This window comes from Nothobranchius furzeri, chromosome 5, assembly GCF_043380555.1.
Source record: "Nothobranchius furzeri strain GRZ-AD chromosome 5, NfurGRZ-RIMD1, whole genome shotgun sequence".
In the NCBI taxonomy this organism is placed as follows: domain Eukaryota; kingdom Metazoa; phylum Chordata; class Actinopteri; order Cyprinodontiformes; family Nothobranchiidae; genus Nothobranchius; species Nothobranchius furzeri.
The window spans coordinates 1,234,206-1,256,026 of record NC_091745.1 but is presented as its reverse complement, the minus strand read 5'-3'; the positions used below and the strand labels follow the sequence as shown (position 1 = coordinate 1,256,026).

At 45.4% G+C, this 21,821-nt stretch overlaps 1 protein-coding gene across 7 annotated transcripts in view; it reads right to left on the bottom strand.

Annotated features, from left to right (window-relative positions):
- The window catches only part of sdk2a (sidekick cell adhesion molecule 2a), a 161,166-nt gene that overhangs the window by 22,979 nt on the left and 116,366 nt on the right, over nt 1-21,821 (bottom strand). For all 7 annotated transcript variants that reach the window (XM_070551312.1, XM_070551315.1, XM_070551314.1 and 4 more), the window contains exons 12-23: nt 21,152-21,254; nt 20,273-20,449; nt 19,863-19,999; nt 19,099-19,246; nt 17,994-18,134; nt 17,505-17,686; nt 14,875-14,990; nt 13,089-13,284; nt 12,891-12,989; nt 12,607-12,798; nt 12,377-12,498; nt 12,143-12,252 (exon numbers count right to left, since the gene is read on the bottom strand). In XM_070551312.1, the coding sequence (XP_070407413.1) occupies nt 12,143-12,252; nt 12,377-12,498; nt 12,607-12,798; nt 12,891-12,989; nt 13,089-13,284; nt 14,875-14,990; nt 17,505-17,686; nt 17,994-18,134; nt 19,099-19,246; nt 19,863-19,999; nt 20,273-20,449; nt 21,152-21,254 (1,723 nt within the window). The remainder of the gene's footprint in view (nt 1-12,142; nt 12,253-12,376; nt 12,499-12,606; nt 12,799-12,890; nt 12,990-13,088; nt 13,285-14,874; nt 14,991-17,504; nt 17,687-17,993; nt 18,135-19,098; nt 19,247-19,862; nt 20,000-20,272; nt 20,450-21,151; nt 21,255-21,821) is intronic.

Below are 21,821 nucleotides of genomic sequence, written 5' to 3'. Positions count from 1 at the left end.
TTCCAGTCCAATCCAGTTGGTGGCAGTGATGCAATAAATTGCTGTTTGCCAAGTGCCTTAAGACCACAAATAATAAGAAGAAGAAAGCAAAAAAAGAAGAACAGAGGTGGGAGCGTTCGTAACAAACTCGAAGCGGTAGTCAAAACATGAAGCATGAAACAGAGTTATCCTAGTGACTCCAATAAGAGAAAGAAGTAGCTTGCTTTTAAAAAGCTTTTATCTTCACTTCCGAAAGTGACGTCGTTTTTCAATGTAAACATAAAAAAAAGGAGAAAGTGAAAGACAGTGGAAAATGTTTAAAGGGAGGAAAACATAGACCACAATGAAAAATAGAAGAAAAAAAGAAAGGCAAAATCACAGGAGTACTGACAGGAAGAAGAAGTCACTCAAAGGGAGAGAAAGACAGGAAAAAAGAGGAGGACTAATAAAAGGTGAAAATAACTCATCAGAAGAGGGGAGAGTTTCGCAAATCCAGTTAAAGATAAGATTGTCAAAAATTTAGTGTAAGGGGGCCCCATGTCTGTGTTTGCCTTGGGCCCCCAAATTGCTAAATCCGCCACTGCAGACATTAGAGGGATAACACTTACAACTCCCAGCAGGTCTGGCCTTTGTTGACTGATCTCTTTGTCTGGTCATGACTGACTCCAATAATGAAGCAGAATATTGACTCTCTGATGGTGAAATTCACTCATCCAGCCAGAAAGATTGACGCTGCTGCAGCTCGCAGCATCAGACAGCTGGTGCTACACTTACGCTTGTAAGTCCAAACATTGGGTTTGACGTTTGTTTCACCATCTTTGGGACATGATGGATGCAGAAATGATGGTAAAAACACTGCTAATATGACAGATGTAGTGGCAATGTAAAGAAAAGTCATAAGTCAAAGTGTGCCACAAAATCATCATAATTAAAATGTAAATATTAAATAAAAATTTCAAAAGAGCTTCATATATGTATATATAAATAAAATATTTCTAAATATAATGGAAATTTCTAAATAACATGTAAAAATAAGATATCTGTAAAAATGATGCATTCCAATATGGCAGCCTGTTTACATTATAATATACAAATCTGATGAGTGAATTAGCTCCCACCATAAACTTTGGTCCTACTGAAGTTTTACAGTTTACCTTTGTCTCTAACATTTCCACGCTTCAACCTTTTGAAATAGTCATGTCAAAATTGAATACTTCGTTGATAAAACTTATTTGTTAAAAACTTCATGGGAACGAGGATTATACACAGTTGTGCTCCATAAACATGATGTTAAAAGAACTCACACTGGGTGGTTCTCAATGTCAAAGAACCTCGCCTTCGCTTGGTCCCGCCACAGTTGCCTAGGAGATACATCAGGAACCGCCAAGAGGTGTTCCGATGTTCAAGTGCTACTGAGGCGTGTGTTCTCCATTCGTCAACCATTTAGCTAGCTGGGCAAGGAAACACTGGAGATGTCCATGTAGCCTGGCCTTGGTCAAAACATTTCCCAGAAGACAGCGTGGTGTTTTTAAAAGCATGGCGGATCAGGAGCCAGCAGCTACTTCGGGGCAAATTTCCAATTTAAATGTAAGTTAACTAACTGTAGCCATTGGGCTGATATCTGAAATGTTTTCTAGATCCAAATCAGTTATCTATGGTTGGTTAGTTTAGTAGTTGCAGCTTCAGTGGCTAGCAGGTAGTAACTCAGTTACATATTTGATTTAACCAATACACAATTAAAAAAGTAAATGGCTCTTTATAAATCTATATTGAAACTTGTACGTATTAAATATAACTTTACTCACTAAAATTAATGTTGCTTCGGTGTGTAAGTTTGCCAAAACAATGTCGGACTCCGTAATTTTCTCTGGCCCCCTGCCTGATCGGACCAGTGACGACATGTTTAGCCGCAAGCTGTCCTTCAACCGCTGGTTGTCTAGGTGGTGTCCTGAAAACAACGTGGGCTACATTGATAATTGGAAAACTTTTTGGGGAAAACCTGGTCTGATGCGGAGAGACGGCATCCATCCCTCTTTGGATGGTGCAGCTCTTCTTTCTAGGAACATGGCCAGTTTTATTAGTCCTCCATGACAACCCAGGGTCCAGACCAGGAAGCAGAGTCGTAGTTTAACCCACCCCTCTGCAGCTTCTGTACTGTTACCCACCCACTACCCCATAGAGACAGTGTCCTGCCCACGGCCAAAACCACACAGATTAAATATCAGGCTTAATAAAGCAAATCATGGAAATCTCATAAATATTAGAACAAATTCAACTGAGCAGAAAACTAGAAAAATTAAATGTGGGTTGTTGAACATTAGATCCATTTTTTCTAAGACTTTGTTAGTTAATGACTTGATTTGTGATAATCAGATCTCTTTGCTCTCTCTCACAGAATCCTGGCTGCAGCAAGAGGACTATGATAACTTAAACGAGTCGACTCCTTCAAATTATTTAAATCATCATTTGCTCGAAGTACAGGGAGCGGAGGAGGAGTGGCAACCATTTTTCATTCGGACTTATTAATCAGTCCCTTACCAATTAATAGCTACAGTTCGTTCGAACATCTTATTCTTAGATTTCCTAATCCAGATTGTAAAACTGTTGTTGAGGGTCTGACCTCATGAGGAAATTACTATGCAGTGATTTTCTCCAAAATGACTGTGCTTAAATTGCTCTGAAAAGCAAATAATCACATCAGCGCCAAGAAATTTCATTTCCCATGATGCTTTGCACACGGAAGCATTGGGATGACGTCACCGCCTAATACCAGAAACACGTTCTGCGTTCGAAGGATCTTTCATGGCGGTGAAAAAGAAGAGTCGGAGTACCCGGCCCGGAGGGTTACCGGTGCCCCACCCTGGAGCCAGGCCTGGGGTTGGGGCCCGTGAGCGAGCGCCTGGTGGCCGGGCTTTCGCCCATGGGGCCCGGCCGGGCCCAGCCCGAACCGGATACATGGGCTCGTCCAACTGTGGACCCACCACCCGCAGGAGGAACATGAAGGGTCCGGTGCAATGTGAATCGGGTGGCAGACCAAGGCGGGAGCCTTGGCGGTCCAATCCCCGGACAAGGAAACTAGTTTTTGGGACATGGAACGTCACCTCGCTGGCGGGGAAGGAGCCGGAGCTTATGGCAGAGGTTGAGCGGTACCGGCTAGATATAGTCGGACTCACCTCGACACATTGCATTGGCTCTGGAACCCGAGACCTGGAGAGGGGTTGGACACTCTACTTTGCTGGAGTTGCTCCGGGTGAGAGGCGGAGGGCTGGGGTTGGCTTTTTGTTAGCCCCGAGACTCTCTGCCTGTGTGTTGGGGTTTACCCCGGGGGACAAGAGGGTAGCTTCCTTGCGCCTTCGGGTCGGGGAACGGGTCCTGACTGTTGTTTGTGCGTATGGGCCAAATATCAGTTCAGAGTACCCACCCTTTTTGGAGTCCCTGGGACGAGTGCTAGATAGTGCTCCATCAGGGGACTCCATTGTCCTGCTGGGGGACTTCAATGCTCACGTGGGCAATGACAGCTTGACCTGGAGGGGTGTGATTGGGAGGAACGGCCCACCTGATCAGAACTCGAGCGGTGTTTTGTTATTGGACTTCTGTGCAAGCCGCAGTTTGGCCATAACGAACACCATGTTCGAACATAAGGATGCCCACCGGTACACTTGGTACCAGGGCAGCCTAGGTCACAGGTCGATGATAGATTTTGTAGTCGTATCATCTGACCTGCGACCGTATGTTTTGGACACCCGAGTGAAGAGAGGGGCGGAGCTGTCAACTGATCACCACCTGGTGGTGAGTTGGATCAGATGGCAAGGGAACATGCCGCGTAGACCTGGCAGACCCAAACGCATAGTGAGGGTCTGCTGGGAACGCCTGGCAGAAGAACCTGTCAAGACGGTCTTCAACTCCCACCTCCGGCAGAGCTTTGACCACGTCCCGAGAGCAGTGGGGGACATTGAGTCCGAGTGGGCCTTGTTCCACTCTGCAATTGTCGAGGCGGCTGTTGCTAGCTGTGGTCGTAAGGTGGCCGGTGCCAGTCGTGGTGGCAACCCCCGTACCCGCTGGTGGACACCAGAGGTTCGGGGAGCCGTCAGGCTGAAGAAGGAGGCCTACAGGGCGTGGCTGGTCTGTGGGTCTCCGGAGGCAGCAGACAGGTACCGGGGTGCAGCAGTGGCAGTTGCCGAGGCAAAATCTCGGGCGTGGGAGGAGTTTGGTGAGGCCATGGAGAAAGACTATCGATCGGCTCCAAAGAGGTTCTGGCAAACTGTCCGGCGCCTCAGGAGAGGAAGGCAGCAACTCGCTCACACTGTTTACAGTGGGGATGGGGAGCTGCTGACGTCAACTGAGGCTATAGTCGGACGGTGGAAGGAATACTTTGAGGAGCTCCTCAATCCCACCAATGCGCATTCCGAGGAGGAACCAGAGCTGGGAGGCCTGGGGATGGACTGTCCGATCTCGGGGGCAGAAGTTGCTGAGGTAGTCAAACAACTACACAGCGGCGGAGCCCCGGGGGCGGATGAGGTTCGTCCTGGGTATCTCAAGGCTATGGATGTTGTAGGGCTGTCATGGTTGACACGTCTCTACAACATTGCGTGGTCATCGGGGGCAGTTCCTAGGGAGTGGCAGACCGGGGTGGTGGTCCCCATCTTTAAGAAGGGTGACCTGAGGGTGTGTTCCAACTATAGGGGGATCACACTCCTCAGCCTCCCTGGAAAGGTCTACTCCAAGGTACTGGAGAGGAGGGTCCGATCGATAGTTGAATCTCAGATAGAGGAGGAGCAATGTGGTTTTCGTCCTGGCCGTGGAACTGTGGACCAGCTCTATACCCTTGCAAGGGTGATGGAGGGGGCATGGGAGTTTGCCCATCCAATCCACATGTGTTTTGTGGATTTGGAGAAGGCTTATGACCGTGTCCCCAGGGGCACCCTGTGGGGGACGCTCCAGGAGTATGGGGTGGGTGGCTTTCTGTTAAGGGCCATTCAGTCCCTTTACCAGAGGAGCGTGAGTTTGGTCCGCATAGCCGGTAGTAAGTCGGACCTGTTCCCAGTGAGGGTTGGACTCCGCCAGGGCTGCCCTTTGTCACCGGTTCTGTTCATCACTTTTATGGACAGAATTTCTAGACGCAGCCGTGGTGTGGAGTGTGTCGAGTTTGGTGGCAGGAGAATCTCGTCTCTGCTTTTTGCGGATGATGTGGTCCTCCTAGCTTCATCCAGCTCTGACCTTCAGCTCTTGCTGGGTAGGTTCGCGGCCAAATGTGAAGCGGCTGGGATGAGGATCAGCACCTCCAAATCTGAGACCATGGTTCTCGACCGGAAAAGGGTGGCTTGCCACCTCCGGGTCGGGGAAGAGGACCTACCTCAAGTGGAGGAGTTTAAGTATCTCGGGGTCTTGTTCACGAGTGAGGGTAGGAGGGATCGGGAGATCGACAGGCGGATTGGTTCGGCGTCTGCAGTGATGCGGACGCTGAGCCGATCTGTCGTGGGGAAGAGGGAGCTGAGCCAGAAAGCCAGGCTCTCGATTTACCGGTCGATCTACGTCCCAATCCTCACCTATGGTCATGAGCTTTGGGTAATGACCGAAAGAACGAGATCGCGGATACAAGCGGCCGAAATGAGTTTCCTCCGTAGGGTGGCCAGGCTCAGCCTTAGAGATAGGGTGAGGAGCTCGGACATTCGGGAGGGACTCGGAGTAGAACCGCTGCTCCTCCGGATCGAAAGGAGCCAGTTGAGGTGGTTTGGGCATCTGGTCAGGATGCCTCCTGGACGCCTCCCTGGGGAGGTGTTTCGGGCATGTCCTGCCGGCAGAAGGCCCCCGGGTCGACCCAGGACACGTTGGAGAGGTTACATCTCCAATCTGGTCCGGGAACGCCTTGGGGTCCTGCCGGAGGAGCTGGTGGACAAGGCCGGGGAGAGGACGGCCTGGAGCTCCCTAGTTGGGATGCTGCCCCCGCGACCCGGACCCGGATAAGCGGAGGAAGACGAGACGAGAGACGAGACGTTCTGCGGGAAGCGGGAGCTTGGACAGCTTTCCCGCGACTTCAAAGACTATAAATCATGAACGGAACAAAGAAAACTCCGTTCTTTTGCCCAGGATACCTGGCGGTAAGGACACGCTTGTCGAACGCTCCGACTCCCTTGAGCACGCGGAAGCTCTAAGTGCCCAAGTTGAGCCACGCAACCGCTGGAAAACTAAACTACAAGCCATCAGTTCTGTTCAACCGCTCGCTGCTCTAGCTGCTGAAGCGAAGAACACAGAACCGGGCTGGAAAAATCAGCAACTCCGTCAAACTCACGGAGAACGCGAAAACAGCGGAGAAAGCCATCAAGCCGACGGACGCCGCCGAAAGCTGCGGAGAAACACGGAGAACCATCAACTCAAAGAGTGAGGGACGCCTCGCTCTTCTGGTGATCAGAAACATCTCTTTCTCTCCTTCTTCTTCCGTTTCCTCTATAGTCCAGAATAAGCAATAAAACCGCGCTATTGCTTAAAAAGTAGCTTCGTGTTTTCCTCTTTCGTCCCAAACACGTCCGTCGGGTCATTTTGAAAGAATAAACTGCTTATTGATCATTGTTTGGTATCTTAAAATGTTTTCTGCTACGGCCAAGCAGTTAAACTAAAAAGATATAATTTGTGATTAATCTTTTGTGTTGTTTCATGATCCTTTGAAATGTTTTGAGTGATTTAAGGTTAAGTTACTACTGATTCTAAGTGCTTTGGAAGTTAAAGTGCAAGTTGCCACCCACACTTTAGCCAGACAAAGGGGTCAGCCATCTTGTATTCAAGACTCCATTTTGAATCCATACACACGCACATACACACACACACACACTACTCCTTTGTGAGAACAAAGGACCCCATTCATAAATCCTCCATCACACGCAAACACATCCATCTTCAATCATATCACACGGTTATTATTCATTTATTTCATTGTTTATTCATTTGACAAATTGTTTAATTAAATGTTATAAAATTCAGATTTTTGTGTCCAGTAGCTTTGTTGTGTCGAAGAGAAGTCTCTGCTCCAAGGATTATACGAACTTCAAGAAAGACTGATAAGGTTTTGGATTCATTTCCCTTTTTAATTAAAGGGTGGTGCCCCGGAGATATCTAAGAATATCTTAATTAATTAATAAATCTGTAAATATTCCCATATTTACAGAATTTATTGAAGAATCCAAAAGTAAGTTAACGCTTACTAACTGTTCGCTACCGAATAACCCCAACACTGTAAAACCACTCTTGTTTGTAGTTTTATATCGTCCACCAGGCCCTTACTCTGAGTTTTTGGATCAGATCTCTGATTTTTTTAATCTGATTTAGTGCTAAACACTGATAAGGTCATTGTAGTGGGGGATTTTAACATTCATGTGGACATTGAAAACGAGCCTCAATGTAGACTCAATTGGTTTTACTCAAAGAATACATAGCTCCACCCACTCCTGCCATCATACATTGGACCTTGTGCTGACTTATGGCATAGAGTGTGAGGAAATAACGATCTTTCCACATAATCCAGTCCTCTCGGACCACTTTCTGATAACCTTTGAGTTTTTTATACCTGAGTTCTCGAGACATGAAAGTAAATTTCACTATAGTCGGTCTCTATCTGACAATGCAGTTGCATCTTTTAAATAAACTGTTCCATCTTTACTGTCCTCAGCATCTCAGAGGCATGTAGCAGAGGGCAATATTTTCAGTTCTAGCCCCTCACAAATTGATGCCTTAATTCATCAAGTTAATTCCTCTTTACGTGTGGCATTAGATGATGTTGCCCCTTTAAAAAAGAAGGTAATTAGGGACAGGAAGACGGCTCCCTGGTTTAATTCTCATTTACGAGCCTTAAAACAAAACTCTAGGAAATTGGAGAGAACATGGCACTCTACACACCATGAGGAGGCCTACCTATCCAGGAAAAATAGTCTTGTGCTTTATAAAAATAAGCTTCGACAAACTAGAACTGCTTATTTTTCAGCATTAATTGAGGAGAATAAGCATAATCCTAAATTTCTTTTCAGTACAGTTGCTAAACTTACACAGAATCATAGCTCTGAGCCATCTATTCCCTTAGCCCTCATCAGCAATGACTTCATGGGATTTTTCACAAGAAAAATTAATTCTATTAGAAACAAAATCTTTAGCATCCTCCCTAATGCGATTTCTTCTTCCTCAGTAAGTGAGGCAGCATCAGAGGTGACTGTAGAACCTCATCTGTGTTTGAACCGTTTTGATCCAGTTGAGCTTTCAGAGTTATCAAAAATTTTAGCTTCATCTAAACCTTCAACTTGCATTTTGGATCCAATCCCAACCAAATTATTTAAAGAAGCATTCCTTTGGTTACTGCCCCCATTCTAGATATAATCAATCTATCCTTAGTAAATGGATATGTACCACAGGATTTTAAGGTTGCTGGAATCAAACCTTCACTTAAGAAGCCTTCTCTGGATCCAGATGACCCAATGAATTATAGACCAATATCTAACCTTCCATTTGTATCCAAAGTCCTGGAGAAAATAGTGGCCATCCAAGTATGTCAGCATTTAAACACTAAGGCTCTTTTTGAGGAATTTCAGTCTGGTTTTAGAGAGTATCACAGCACTGAAACTGCATTAGTGAGAGATACAAATGATATTCTCATGGCGTCAGATAAGAATCTTGTGTCTGTTCTAGTCTTGTTAGATCTCAGTGCTGCCTTTGACACAGTTGATCACAATGTTCTTTTAGAAAGACTTGACCAAGTTGTAGGGATCAAAGGAACAGCGCTAGGCTGGTTTAAATCCTATCTGTCTGACAGATTTCATTTTGCAAATGTACATGACAAATCGTCTTCATACTCCAGGGTTACTTGTGGAGTACCACAGGGTTCAGTGATTGGACCAATTCTTTTTACTATATATATGCTCCCAATTGGTAAAATCATTAGACAGCATGGGATAAACTTCCACTGTTATGCTGACGATACTCAGTTATATTTATCCATTAACCCTGATGAACCTAATCGGTTGGGTAGATTACAGGCTTGTTTTGAGGACATAAAAAATGGGATGACTCTAAACTTTTTGCTTTTAAATGAAGACAAGATGGAAGTTCTCATCTTTGGACCAGAAATCCAGAAAAGTAAATTTCTTAGTCAATCACCTGACCTGAATGGCATTACATTAATCTCCGAGAACAAAGTAAGGACCCTTGGTGTTATTGTTGACCAGGACATGTCATTCAAATCCCAGGTTAAACAGGTTTGCAGGATTTCCTTTTTCCACCTTCGGAATATTGCTAAGATTAGAAGCATACTTTCCAGGAGTGATGCTGAAAAACTAGTTCATGCATTTATTACATCAAGACTGGATTACTGTAATTCATTACTCTCAGGAAGTCCACAGAATGTAGTTAAAAGTCCTCAGCTTGTCCAAAATGCTGCAGCTAGAGTTCTGATGAGAATTAAAAAGGGAGATCATATCTCTCCTGTCCTAGCTTCCCTACATTGGCTACCTGTTAAATTCAGAATAGATTTTAAGATCCTTCTTCTCACATATAAAGCTCTTAATAATCAAGCTCCATCATACATCAGTGATCTGATTGTTCCATATGTTCCTAACCGAGCACTTCGCTCTCAGACTGCAGGTCTACTGGTGGTTCCCAGAATATCTAAAAATAGGATGGGAGGCAGATCTTTTAGTTATCAGGCTCCTCTCCTGTAGAACCAGCTCCCAGCTTTAGTCCATGAGGCAGACACCATGTCTACTTTTAAGACTAGGCTTAAACATTTTTGTTTGATAGGGCCTATGGTTAAAATCTGATGTTAGCCTAAATCTGGACAAGTGGGGGAGTAGAGGGAGGTGGAGTGTACAGTCGGTAAAGACGGCTCTCCCTTGCCCTGCCTCCAACATGCCTCCATCTAAATAGGATAGATTATCCAGAGTTATCTCTGTAGTTATGCTGCTATAGGCTTAGACTGCTGGAGGACACACTGACCACTTCCCACACTCTACTGCTTTATTCTACAGTCTGCTCTTTAACTGTATTATTTTCTGTGAGTTCAGCCGTGTGTGTGTGTGTGTGTGTGTGTGTGTGTGTGTGTGTGTGTGTGTGTGTGTGTGTGTGACTGCTCTGTCTTCTCGATCCCCAGTGAGTCGTGGAGGATGGCTGCTTATACTGAGCCAGGATTCTCTGGAGGTTTCTTCCTGTTAAAAGGGAGTTTTCTTCTCCACTGTCACTTTATGTTTGCTTAGTATGAGGATTGCTGTATAGTCACTGACACTAGTCAGTGACTTGATGCAATTTGCTGGGTTCCTTGTATAGGAAACATTATTTCTGATTGGCTTAATGAACTGACCTGAATTGGAATGTTTATTATGTGAAGTGCCTTGAGACGACTCTTGTCGTGATGTGGCGCTATATAAATAAAATTGAATTGAACTTTACCTCACGTGTCACGCCAAGTACGTCTGTTTCATTTAACTGTTTTCTTTGACCAAGGAAGGACAGTGTCCTTGTAAGCAAGGCGTCAGGCCAGCTAGGTGGCAGGCCAAGTAGGTGATAGGCCAGGTAGGTGGTAGGCCAGGTAGGTGATAGGCCAGGTAGGTGGTAGGCTAGGTAGGAGGTAGTGCAGGTAGGTGATAGGCCAGGTAGGTGGTAGGGCAGGTAGGTGATAGGCCAGATAGGTGGTAGGCTAGGTAGGTGGCAGGCCAGGTAGGTGATAGGCCAGGTAGGTGGTAGGGCAGGTTGGTGATAGGCCAGGTAGGTGGTAGGGCAGGTAGGTGATAGGCCAGGTAGGTGGTAGGGCAGGTAGGTGGTAGGCCAGGTAGGTGATAGGTCAGGTAGGTGGTAGGCCAGGTAGGTGATAGGCCAGGTAGGTGATAGGCCAGGTAGGTGGTAGGCCAGGGAGGTGATAAGCCAGGTAGGTGATAGACCAGGTAGTTGGTAGGGCAGGTAGGTGATAGGCCAGGTAGGTGGCAGGCCAGGTAGGTGATAGGCCAGGTAGGTGGTAGGGCAGGTTGGTGATAGGCCAGGTAGGTGGTAGGGCAGGTAGGTGATAGGCCAGGTAGGTGGCAGGCCAGGTAGGTGGTAGGGCAGGTAGGTGATAGGCCAGGTAGGTGGCAGGCCAGGTAGGTGATAGGCCAGGTAGGTGATAGGCCAGGTAGGTGGTAGGGCAGGTAGGTGATAGGCCAGGTAGGTGGCAGGCCAGGTAGGTGATAGGCCAGGTAGGTGGTAGGGCAGGTTGGTGATAGGCCAGGTAGGTGGTAGGGCAGGTAGGTGATAGGCCAGGTAGGTGGTAGGGCAGGTAGGTGGTAGGCCAGGTAGGTGATAGGCCAGTTAGGTGATTGGCCAGGTAGGTGGCAGGCCAGGTAGGTGATACGCCAGGTAGGTGATAGACCAGGTAGGTGGTAGGCCAGGTAGGTGATAGGCCAGGTAGGTGATAGGCCAGGTAGGTGGTAGGCCAGGGAGGTGATAAGCCAGGTAGGTGATAGGTCAGGGAGGTGATAAGCCAGGTAGGTGATAGGTCAGGGAGGTGATAAGCCAGGTAGGTGATAGGTCAGGTAGGTGGTAGGCCAGGTAGGTGATAAGCCAGGTAGGTGGTAGGCCAGGTAATTGATAGGCCAGGTAGGTGGTAGGTCAGGTAGTTGAAAGGCTAGGTAGGTGATAGACCGGGTAGGTGATAGGCAAGGTAGGTGGTAGGCCAGATGCCTTGACATTGAGAAACACCCATTTATATTCTTTTTAAAAGTGTTTATACATCTGTGTGGCAACAGTGGCTGTTGCTGTGCTGTTCTGGCTGACTTTAACTATGTGACTAGCAAGACATAGAATTAATGTTAGTCAGGCTTAAATTAAGTATTTTGTCTAAAAGTAATCAGAGTAAATGTGACAAAAATCCAGAAAATTAGAAACATTGTGCTCACAACATTTTCATTGGCTGACCCAGCAATGACCTGGGGTCACACGACAGCTTAGCTGACAATAAACCCTAGGTCAACAACAGAGATCAGGCTGTGCTAAGTGTTGCCATTCAAATCTTATAACAACCAATAAAAGTGGTGTAGGGCACCCCATAAGATACTTATGAGGACATTCTGGATAAATAATAAGCAGTAACAATGAATACATGTTTTTTTCTTTAAGTCTGAAGTGTGCAACAAGCTGTACACATGACTTGGACTTGTCTCACCTGTAGAAAGTATAAGGGTTCAGGTCAAACACCTCCAGTGACCTGGCATCAGGTTCATTAGCCAACTCCTGAACCATCAGCCACTCTTCATTTTCTCCAATTATACCAATCTGGAATGCACAGGTAAGTGGGTTACATAGTGGTCAGTAATGGAAACAAGTTACTAATTAAACATGTGCTTCATTATTAATACCTCAACCATCCAAATAACATAAATAATTAAAAGTGTCTCACCTGAGCTTCAACCAGCCAGCGAGAAATTGATGTTTTCCCATCATAACCCGGTTTGAACTGTAGGTTGACAGAACGTGAGCTGATGTCAGAAATAGCTAGATTGGTGGGGGGACCAGGCAACTCTGTAAAGCACAATAAAGAAAACAAATACATATAAATCAGCATTGATTTGAGGACTTATTAAGCATTAAGCTGCAGAGTCACAGTTTAATGAAATCAATCATACTGACCTGGTGGTACACCTGAAGATATGGTGGATGCGGATAGCTGGCCTTGACCTTTGGAAGTCATGGCCGCCACCTGAATGGTGTAAGTAGTCAGGGCAGTGAGTCCAGTAACCCTGTACTCCTGAGTCAGGTTGGGTAAATAATGGGTGACTCTGGTGTTTGTTCTGTTGAACTCCTCCCAGGAAATTCGGTATCCTGAAACAAGAAAAGAAATCCACAAAGCAGTGGTCACAATAAGCATCACTTTATTTAAATTTGCGCCAATGTTGCAAATTTATTCTTGCTACCTGTGAGAAAACCGTTTTTCTCCAGTGGCTCCTCCCAACTGACTTTTAGAGAAGTATCCAGGATGTCAGTGAAACTAAGGTGACCCACAGCCCCAGGAGCTGGACAAGATTTAAAACAGGCAGTAACGCAATAGAGCAAGGGCCCAGTTTATGCTCACCTTTATGGCATGCAGCATTTAATTCTAAGGAAATACTTACTATCCTCATGGGTGCGTATCCGTTGAGGTGGACTACGGGGCCCGTCTCCAGGTGTAGTGAAGCAGAGCACTGAACTGTAGTAATCAGTGAACTTTTTAAGGCCAGAGATGTAACCAACATGAACACTGTCCTGAAAGTTTGGGCGGACCGTAACCACGGTGACCTCATTTGGACGACTTGGTTCCCAGGCCAAAAGCTGGAGATTGGGTGATAGATGGGGCGATAGATAGTGTCACCGTTCTCGTTTTAGGCATATCTCCCAAATATATAGTGGGCAGAAAAATGTAACAAGAGTAGGAATGTCCGATATATCAGCATCAAAATTGGTATTGGCCAATGTTAGTCATGTTTTAACATACGTACCAGTATCAGTCCGATACGTAAAACTGGGTCGATATTAACAATGTTTGTAAAGTGCTAAGTAAATTATAATAGATATTCATATATATATAGAGAGAGCTCCGGACCCCACGTGACTCTCAGTTAGTAGACGCCATATTGGCAGGTAAAAAAAGCTAAACAAACACGGATCGTAAACATGAACGTGAATGGGATCGGCTTGGATTTTACTTCGTCGGAGTTTACTTCACACTTTTAAACTGAAGAAATCGTTTTACATAGTCAGAAATTAAATAGACTAAACATCTCCGACCCTTACCGTGCCCCTGGGATACTTTTTTAAAAAATGCCAGAAGCTGTCGGAGCGGACTTCTTACCGGACCTGGCCGGGGAACCCCTTGGGATTCCCCCGGAGGAGCTGGCTCAGGCGGCTGGGGAGAGGGAAGTCTGGGCCTCTCGACGCTACTGCCCCCACAACCCGACTCCAGATAAGCGGATGAAAATGGATGGATGGACAAGTAACAGATTTACACGTAAGTAGTTTAAATAGAGTGCTGTGCTTTTTGAATATATAAACTGAACGCCAAGAGAAATCACTAGTTTGATTGTTTTCCGTGAATAAAATAAATATGTCAGGCAGGAGTGTCTCAGGATCTGTCTGAGATCTGTCTCGGTGAGACAGATAATAGCAATCCAAAGTGCTTTTTATGTGTGATCTGACATTAGCCGGTTAATTGCTGTGATCACAAAACACGTAAACGGCAGCATGCAGAAATCACGAGGCAACGTTTTACGTGATGTTTACTTGCTGCTATGAGTAATAAGACAGAAAAAGCCCCGCCAAAATAAGTTTAGGAAGCCCACTAAGAATCGTAATAAACGCATTTAAAATAAATACCATACACAGTTGAGGAAACGTTGGTTTAAGTACCTGATATGAAGCGATCGCTGCATAAGTGAAAACCTTTACTCTCGGGATCCCACAGCTTCATTTTAGCCCGGTCACTAGCGCATTTTATTACAATGATCCAACGTTTGCGGCGCTCCGGATCTTGGGGAATCCTGTAGATGGCTCATTCCTTATGTCGTCCGTGTCTGTTCTGCATCCTGGGGCACAACAGGAATCTACCATATTTCCTGTCTGATTGAGTTTTCTGACAATAACAAATAGTCCAGCTACCGGCTTCTACCTGCCAATATGGCGCCGTTTCGATTTGAACTGTTGCATGCCGGGAGAAGTGACGTCAACTCCCGGAGCTCTATATATGCAAATATTGGTTATTGACCATATCAGCGATTTAATATCAGATACTGGCCCAAAATTTCTTATCAGTGCATCCCTAAACAAAAGTTAAGTTCAGACAGTTTAACAATAACAGGGTGGCTGATCCTAACCCTAACCCTCTGACCACTAGAGAGCACCAGTCGACAGAAGGCCTCTGCTCACCTTATATCCCTGGTTGATTCCATTGATAAACTGAGGACTTGGGGCAGTCCAGGTAAAACGCACAGCGGTGGAGTTGACAGCTTCAGCTTGCACATTTCCCGGAGGCACAGTGGGCACTGATCCAAAGAGTGGAGAAAAACAAGAGATTAAAGGAGAGAGAGGGATTAAAGCAGAGGGGGGGTTCAAGCCTTAAAGAGACATTTTTAGACTCGATTCATACAGAGCATGAGAATCGGGCTGAAGACACTTGTATTTGGGCTCATTTGGGGAGGTAAGAACATGCCAGTCAAACAGGGTGTGAGAGCAGTAGCCTCCGGCAGCTTCCAGGTAAACCCCGCAGCAGTTTGTTTGAAGTGAGCATGCCACTCAGATGTAACGAGGGAAAGCAGTTAGGGAGCTGCACATTAACGAAGCCGATGGAACCATATTGGTCCTGATGTCCCCCGCGCTGCCTTTAATTGTCTCAGAACGCACAAACATGTCTGCTCTGGACCACTCAGAGGAGAAGCTGATAAAAAAAATCTACGTATATCTAATGAGAGCAAGACTAAACAGCATTTATTCACAGTATTCGTGATCACTACCTGAATGTTGAAAGCATTTTTAATGAAGACGAAACAGAGATAAAAGTTTAACGTCAAAGATATGCAAATGAAAAAAGAGAAAAGTAAAACTGTAAGCTTGTTTTTGGCACTCAGACATCAATCCTGATGCTTTACAGCTGGACAGGACGCGGGGAAAAGAATCCCCAGAAATCTCACATTTCCTCAGAAATGCAGCGTACTTGTTTATCTGAAACTCTGACCAACTGTGATTCCAATAATCAGGCATCACACAACGATTGCTGATGGATCTTCCAGCTTCAGCTTCCACCTAGATCTATGAAGACACTAGATTGTCACTGCACTTTGTCTGTTGGTGATGGGTTGTTCAGTAAAAGATTTGTGTTCACTAACATGTAACCAGGATACATAAAGTGAAAAAAGTGTTTAGTCCATTATTTTTTTTCTACCAACGTTTGGATTATCAATGAATAACGTACAACTGAACAAGCTGATTTGTCCTTTTTACAACGAGGGGCAAATTCTGCATTTGTGAAAAATATCCCAACTTTATGCTAAATGTGCCGAGTGACCAACAACAACTCCTGGTTGAGGAGTTGGAAGTCATTGTATTGTGTGGCTGGTAAAGGTGTGTGTCACGTTGTGCGCTGGAGGAGTTGGACCCAATGCGCAGACACCCAGAACGACACGAGGCAGGAGAGGATGTAAAGGTAAACATTCTTTATTTAGAATGAAGCCAAAAACCTAGTAGGGCATGAAGCCAAAACCTAGAGACCTAAAAGGAGGGGAGGGACCAACAACGCTGACAAGGACAATGGACCAACAACACACCAAGGCCCTGTCCACACGTAGCCGGGGATCTGCCAAAACGTAGATATTTTTCTACGTTTTGGCCTGTCATCCACATGAAAACGGAGTTTTTTCACACGAAAACGGATCTTTTTAAAAACTCCGGCCAAAGTGAAGATCTGCGTTTTCTCCGTTTTGGGTGTCTGCGTGTGGACGGACAAAACCGGAGTTTTAAGGTCCGCAACGTCACTTTCCGCGACAAAAAAATGCTGACATCACGTGTGCGACCTGTGTTTACACTAGCCGACAGCATGGACGCCCTCAGAGCTGCGCTCGCTTTATCAATTGTCCAAGCGCTTTTTGCTTGTTTGTTTTTGCAAGCGGAATTACTGCTCCTTGCGGAAGACCACAGACGAAGGACGAGGTTAAGAACGGGGGAAGTACTGCCGCCTACAGGTCTGGCATGTCCTTAACAACGTATTTATCCGGGTACGTGTGGACAGTTTTTTTTTAAACGAGGTGGTGTGGATGCAAGTTTTTGGAGGGGCGGATATTCGTTTAAAAAAAAAAACCCGGCTACGTGTGGACTAGGCCTAAGACGCAGACAGGGTTTTAAACACAGGGGCAGGATGATTGGGAGATGAGCTGCAGGTGCGTGGGGGAGAGAGAAACTGAGAAAACCTGGTGAAATCAATTTACTAATCAGGGAGAGGAATCTAATCTGAGGAGGGGAAATAAAACATAACCTATGAATAATAATCAAGCCTAAAGACTAGAAGAACCAGATAAATAGCTAATCATCTGAGGAGAAAGAAACCGGTGGGGAAGGAACAAGGAAGGAACCTAAAATAAAACCTGAACCTATGAAAACTACAGGGAAAAAGTAGCTAGATAATATAATTACAAAGAGAACTAAAGAATAAGTGAACCTGGGAAACCTGGTGGGAGCTGGAGACAAGAAGGGGCACAGGAAGCTTGGGTACACATGAGGGGGACCCTGGAGGGACACCTGGAGGGGTTGGAGACCTAAAGGGGCACAGAAACCTAAGGGGAGAACCTGGAGTGGGCTGGGGAACACAAGGAGGCACATGAGAAACACAAGGAGACACAAAAGGGGAAACTAAGGCCTGTAAAAGACTAAAACCATCAACATGTTTTGTTTTTTGACTTTTTACATAATAAAACCAATTCCTTCCAATTGAAAATCTATTTTCTTGTAATTGTGACTTTCCAGCTAGACACCACTGGTGACCATAAAGTCCAGTGTGTTGTGCTTACCTCCTTGTAGAGTCCACTCTGTGACTTTGTGGCTGTAGGTGCCCCTGCCTGCTCCATTGTAGGAAGCTACTTCAATCTCATAGTTTGTCCAGATGATGAGATCCTCCAAGATCAGGCTGGTCTGGTCTGGGCTAGTAATGTTTTTTATCTGACAATCAACTGGAAGCCCCGACAGGCAGTACCTGGCCCCCAGTGGGAGTCATAGAAAGACAAGGACAACACAGACAGAATATTAGGACACAACGTCTCTCATAAGAGCTAGGGAGGCAGAGCAGTAATGTGAAAAACACAAAAAAATCCATGAAACACAAAATGAGAGGTGACAACAATGAAAGCAGGGGAAGCTTTTAATTGGCACCAATTATTCTGCAGCAGCAACGAGCAGGAATGAGGCAAAATCGAGGCAAAGAAACAGAGCCAACGTAGCAGTTATCATATTTGAATAGCGCCGACTGAAACAGGCACCATCCTCTGGTGAGGTCTACTCACCTGATGATGTAGCCCTGGAGAGGGCCGTTCTGATAGCTCTCTGGTGGCGGCTGCCACTGGATCATGATGGACTGATTGGTGCGGCCACTTGCAATGACAGTCTGAGGGGGTGCACTAGGCGGCTCCTCAGGGAGGGTCAGTCTACAGCAAGCAAGACAGCAAAAGAGGACAAAGAGGTAAAAGATGAGACAAATGGTGAAGCTATGCATTAATTATCGGGAGTTTCTACATATTTCTAACCCATTTCATCATAGACATCCCTTTGTATTTTGCTTTTCGCACACCACAGAAAGAAACGCTGGGAAAGTGTGGTCGGTTTTTTTCCTCTCCCAAAAACAGACTTTATACAACTGTCCGCAGAGGGACAGCGTGCTGTGGCGAAGAAGAGATGAAAGACTCCTTGGTGAAAAAGGAGCAGCATGATGGAGAGAAAGATAGAAAAGAACAAGAAAGAGAGCTCCATGAAGGCTTTCCTTTTAAGTCAATTTAAGATGACATCTTGATTTCTTCCCACTGTACCAGAGCAGCCCTCTGGAGGAGATGAAGCAGAGTGTTTAGGATCAAAGAAGTGTGCCAGAGAGATGCCTCATGAAAAAAAACGTCTTGCGTTCACTGACGCACCTCCTACGGTGCTCTCTTGTTTAGGCAGACTCACGCAAGAATCTAGTCAATGAGTTTGTGGTGTAAAGGCTCAACGATTGGTGGCGATGTCTTTCATTTACAGAACAAAAAAAAAAAAAAAAAAAAAAGAAAAGAAGAAAATGTTGACAACGGCAATCTATCTGTGGTTATATGTGGTTCTCAGTAACCATAGAAGGCGCTTGGGTTAGCCTTCAGAAATCTGCTCTGACTCTGTGTTGAGCTTGTCTATTTAATGGCTCTGTGTACTTTACTCATGAAATACTGCAAACATATGAACGACAAAGATGAAGCTGGGTCAGAGCACCATTGGGTCTACACTAAGTGCAGCTCATTCCCATTTATATCTAAAAAACAAAAGCTCATCTCTTCCTCAAAAACCAAAACTCAGGATTTTCTACTGAACAGCAAGTTTCTTAAACTTCAATCTGTATTTGATTGTAGATCAGATCCTAAATGCACCCACCGATCAGTCTCCTTGCTGAACTGGCCTCTGCCCACGTCGTTGACAGCACACAGGCGGAACTGGTACGAACGAGCGGGGATGAGAGCACCAACAACAACCCCAGTAGACTCTGGCTCAATGTTAGCCAGCAGCACCGTCCAAGGAGCATCTATGGAAGAAACACAAAAAGAGCTCTAAATGTTAAATGCTTCACATTAAAATGCGCCCAGCAAAAGCAAATACAAATTCTGTGTTATTTCACTTTATTATCGCCCAGCATCGTTTCATTTTCCATTCTGATTTGGCAGAAACCAACAGAAACAAGTCATTTATTTTGCATGTACTCCTCTCCAAATATCAGATTGCAATTCAATTGTCTAAAGCCCAGATCCCATCTGCATTCTCAGACTCATTTTCCTTTTAATGAGTAGTCATTTTCTCAGTTAGCCTCAGCTAAAATGAGCGATGCTTGAACAGTTTACTCTCTGTGGGTGAAAACATTCCAAGTTCTTTGATTTTATCTAGTGAAAAAGAAGATATGAGCATTGGACGTGCACTCAGTGTGGTTCCCCTGATCATTCATAAGGAAGCACACAAGCAAGGCAATTGAGTTATAGTGATTGCAGAAGGCATGAAAGGATGCAACTGCCAATTTAAGGGAAACAATACAGACGTAATATAATAGGAGAGGCTGCAAACGAGTGCATCGGCAGGGTAAAACACAGAAAAATGCTTTTAAGATTACAAACAGGAGACACCCCTTTCCACGCGTTTAAGAAACTCACTGTTCTCCGAGACCTCCAGGATGTAACGGATCAGGGGGCTGTTTCCATCAAAGGCCTGGGCCCATGTGAGGTTGATGGCCCTCTTTTCTGAGGTACTCAGAACTGCCACTGGGTTCTCTGGAGCATGAGGCAGTTGCCTGTATGTGAAATGTTTGTTTTTGTGAGAGCAGGAACAAATAATCCAGGCAAGAGAGGTGCCAAATAACAAAACTAAACAGGCAAACAGAGAGCGTTGCGTGGTAAATATTAGTGGTGTCCGATCGATTAGAAAGGAAAGCTGCAATAAACCCACAAGAGAGGAGAAAGCAAAGCATCCATCCATCATGCCCCCCCCCCCCACCCCCCCACCCCCCCAGACTGAAATAAGAAAGAAAAACATTTCAATGAAATGGGGGGAACGTGAGTGAGACCTGACTCGGAGGTGGGCGCTGCGGGAGTCATTTCCACCCACGGATGTTACCCTGCAGGTATACGTTCCAATGTCCCCCGACCACGTCTGGGAGATGTGCAGAGTCCCGTCAGGATCCAAACGCAGGCGGGGCGATGTGTTCACGTCAATCACTGAGCCGCCCTTCTCCCACACAAACCTGCAGACGAGAGCTGGTAAGTGTGTCATACGTGCATGCCGGGACAAACACACACTTTTACAACACTCTTGACTCCCGGGTGTTGTGACAGTAAATCTGTTTGCCTTGTGTCAGTTCTCACGCCAAACACAGAAGCTGCTGACACTGATGAAAAGCCTTGTGAAGTGGATAACAAAGTGTTCTGAATCTGACACACTTCCAGAACAGAACCAATCATCCAGCGTCCCAGCCGAGTCTTACACCTCACATACAATCACTCACACACACACACTGGCATGCTCATGCTGGAAAGCTACTGTGATTAATTGCAACTATTTGGGCTCCCCGGCTAATCTCCTCTGTGCTGCATTTAATTAAATGTGGTGTGTGCGGTTATTACGCTGTTTACATATTCATCTGTTTACCCTGCAATCTGATCAATGTCGCAGGCCCGCAGGTGACAAGCACTCTAATCGCCGGGCTTCGAAGACGACATTTTACTCCCTCTGAGACACACACACTACCGCACGCAAGGCAGTCTCAGAAGTGAAGGAGGGACATGAATCTGAGAGTTTAGGAGGCTTTCAGAGGATTAACAATATGAGATCTCCAGCAGATATCCTAAACTAATTAGATGCAAAACACATACCCGAGTTTATTTTCTATACTAGAACTGAGTCGACTATAACTCAGTGAAAATGTACAGAATTTCAGCATTTTTACCTCACAGTTACACTGGGATCATGGGTCACACCACAGGTCATGACAGCTTTGGTTCCTTTGATGACGCTCTGGTCTTGAGGTGGTTTTGTGATGCGTGTACGTGCTGTGAAACAAAAGCAGACATCCTCTTTCAGAGACACCAGGCTTTGGCAGTGGACTGAACAGAGCTCATTAAGGTAGGTCTGATCTTTTTACTGAAAAAATATAATCCACAAATCACTTTCAGTAGATGTTTTACACAACTGTTCAAGGCCTGACAGTCTAAATAAATACTGGACATGTTCTCCCTCACTGGCTGAGAATAATATTCTGACAATGACCCTAAAAACAGTCCCTGTAAATAAACAAGAGATGCATTATGTAGGGATTTCTTGTTCTGTCAACATCTCTGCAAAAAGTAAACAGTCAAAGGTGAAAACCAGTCAAATGGCCTAGGTTTGGAGAAACAGAGTTTGGTTCTGACATAGTCATCATCAGGTCAGTTGCAAAGTGTTTCTCATCGACTTCAATCTAATAAAAAATTCAAAATAAATCTAGTAACAATTATGTAAACATTCACTCTGCTATAGATTTCCTTTACGTGGTTGATTCAATAGATGTCTGTAGATTTTTGTAGTAAAAGCTAGCAGCAGCCTTGGAGACTGGATCTCCAACTTTGCTCATTGTAACA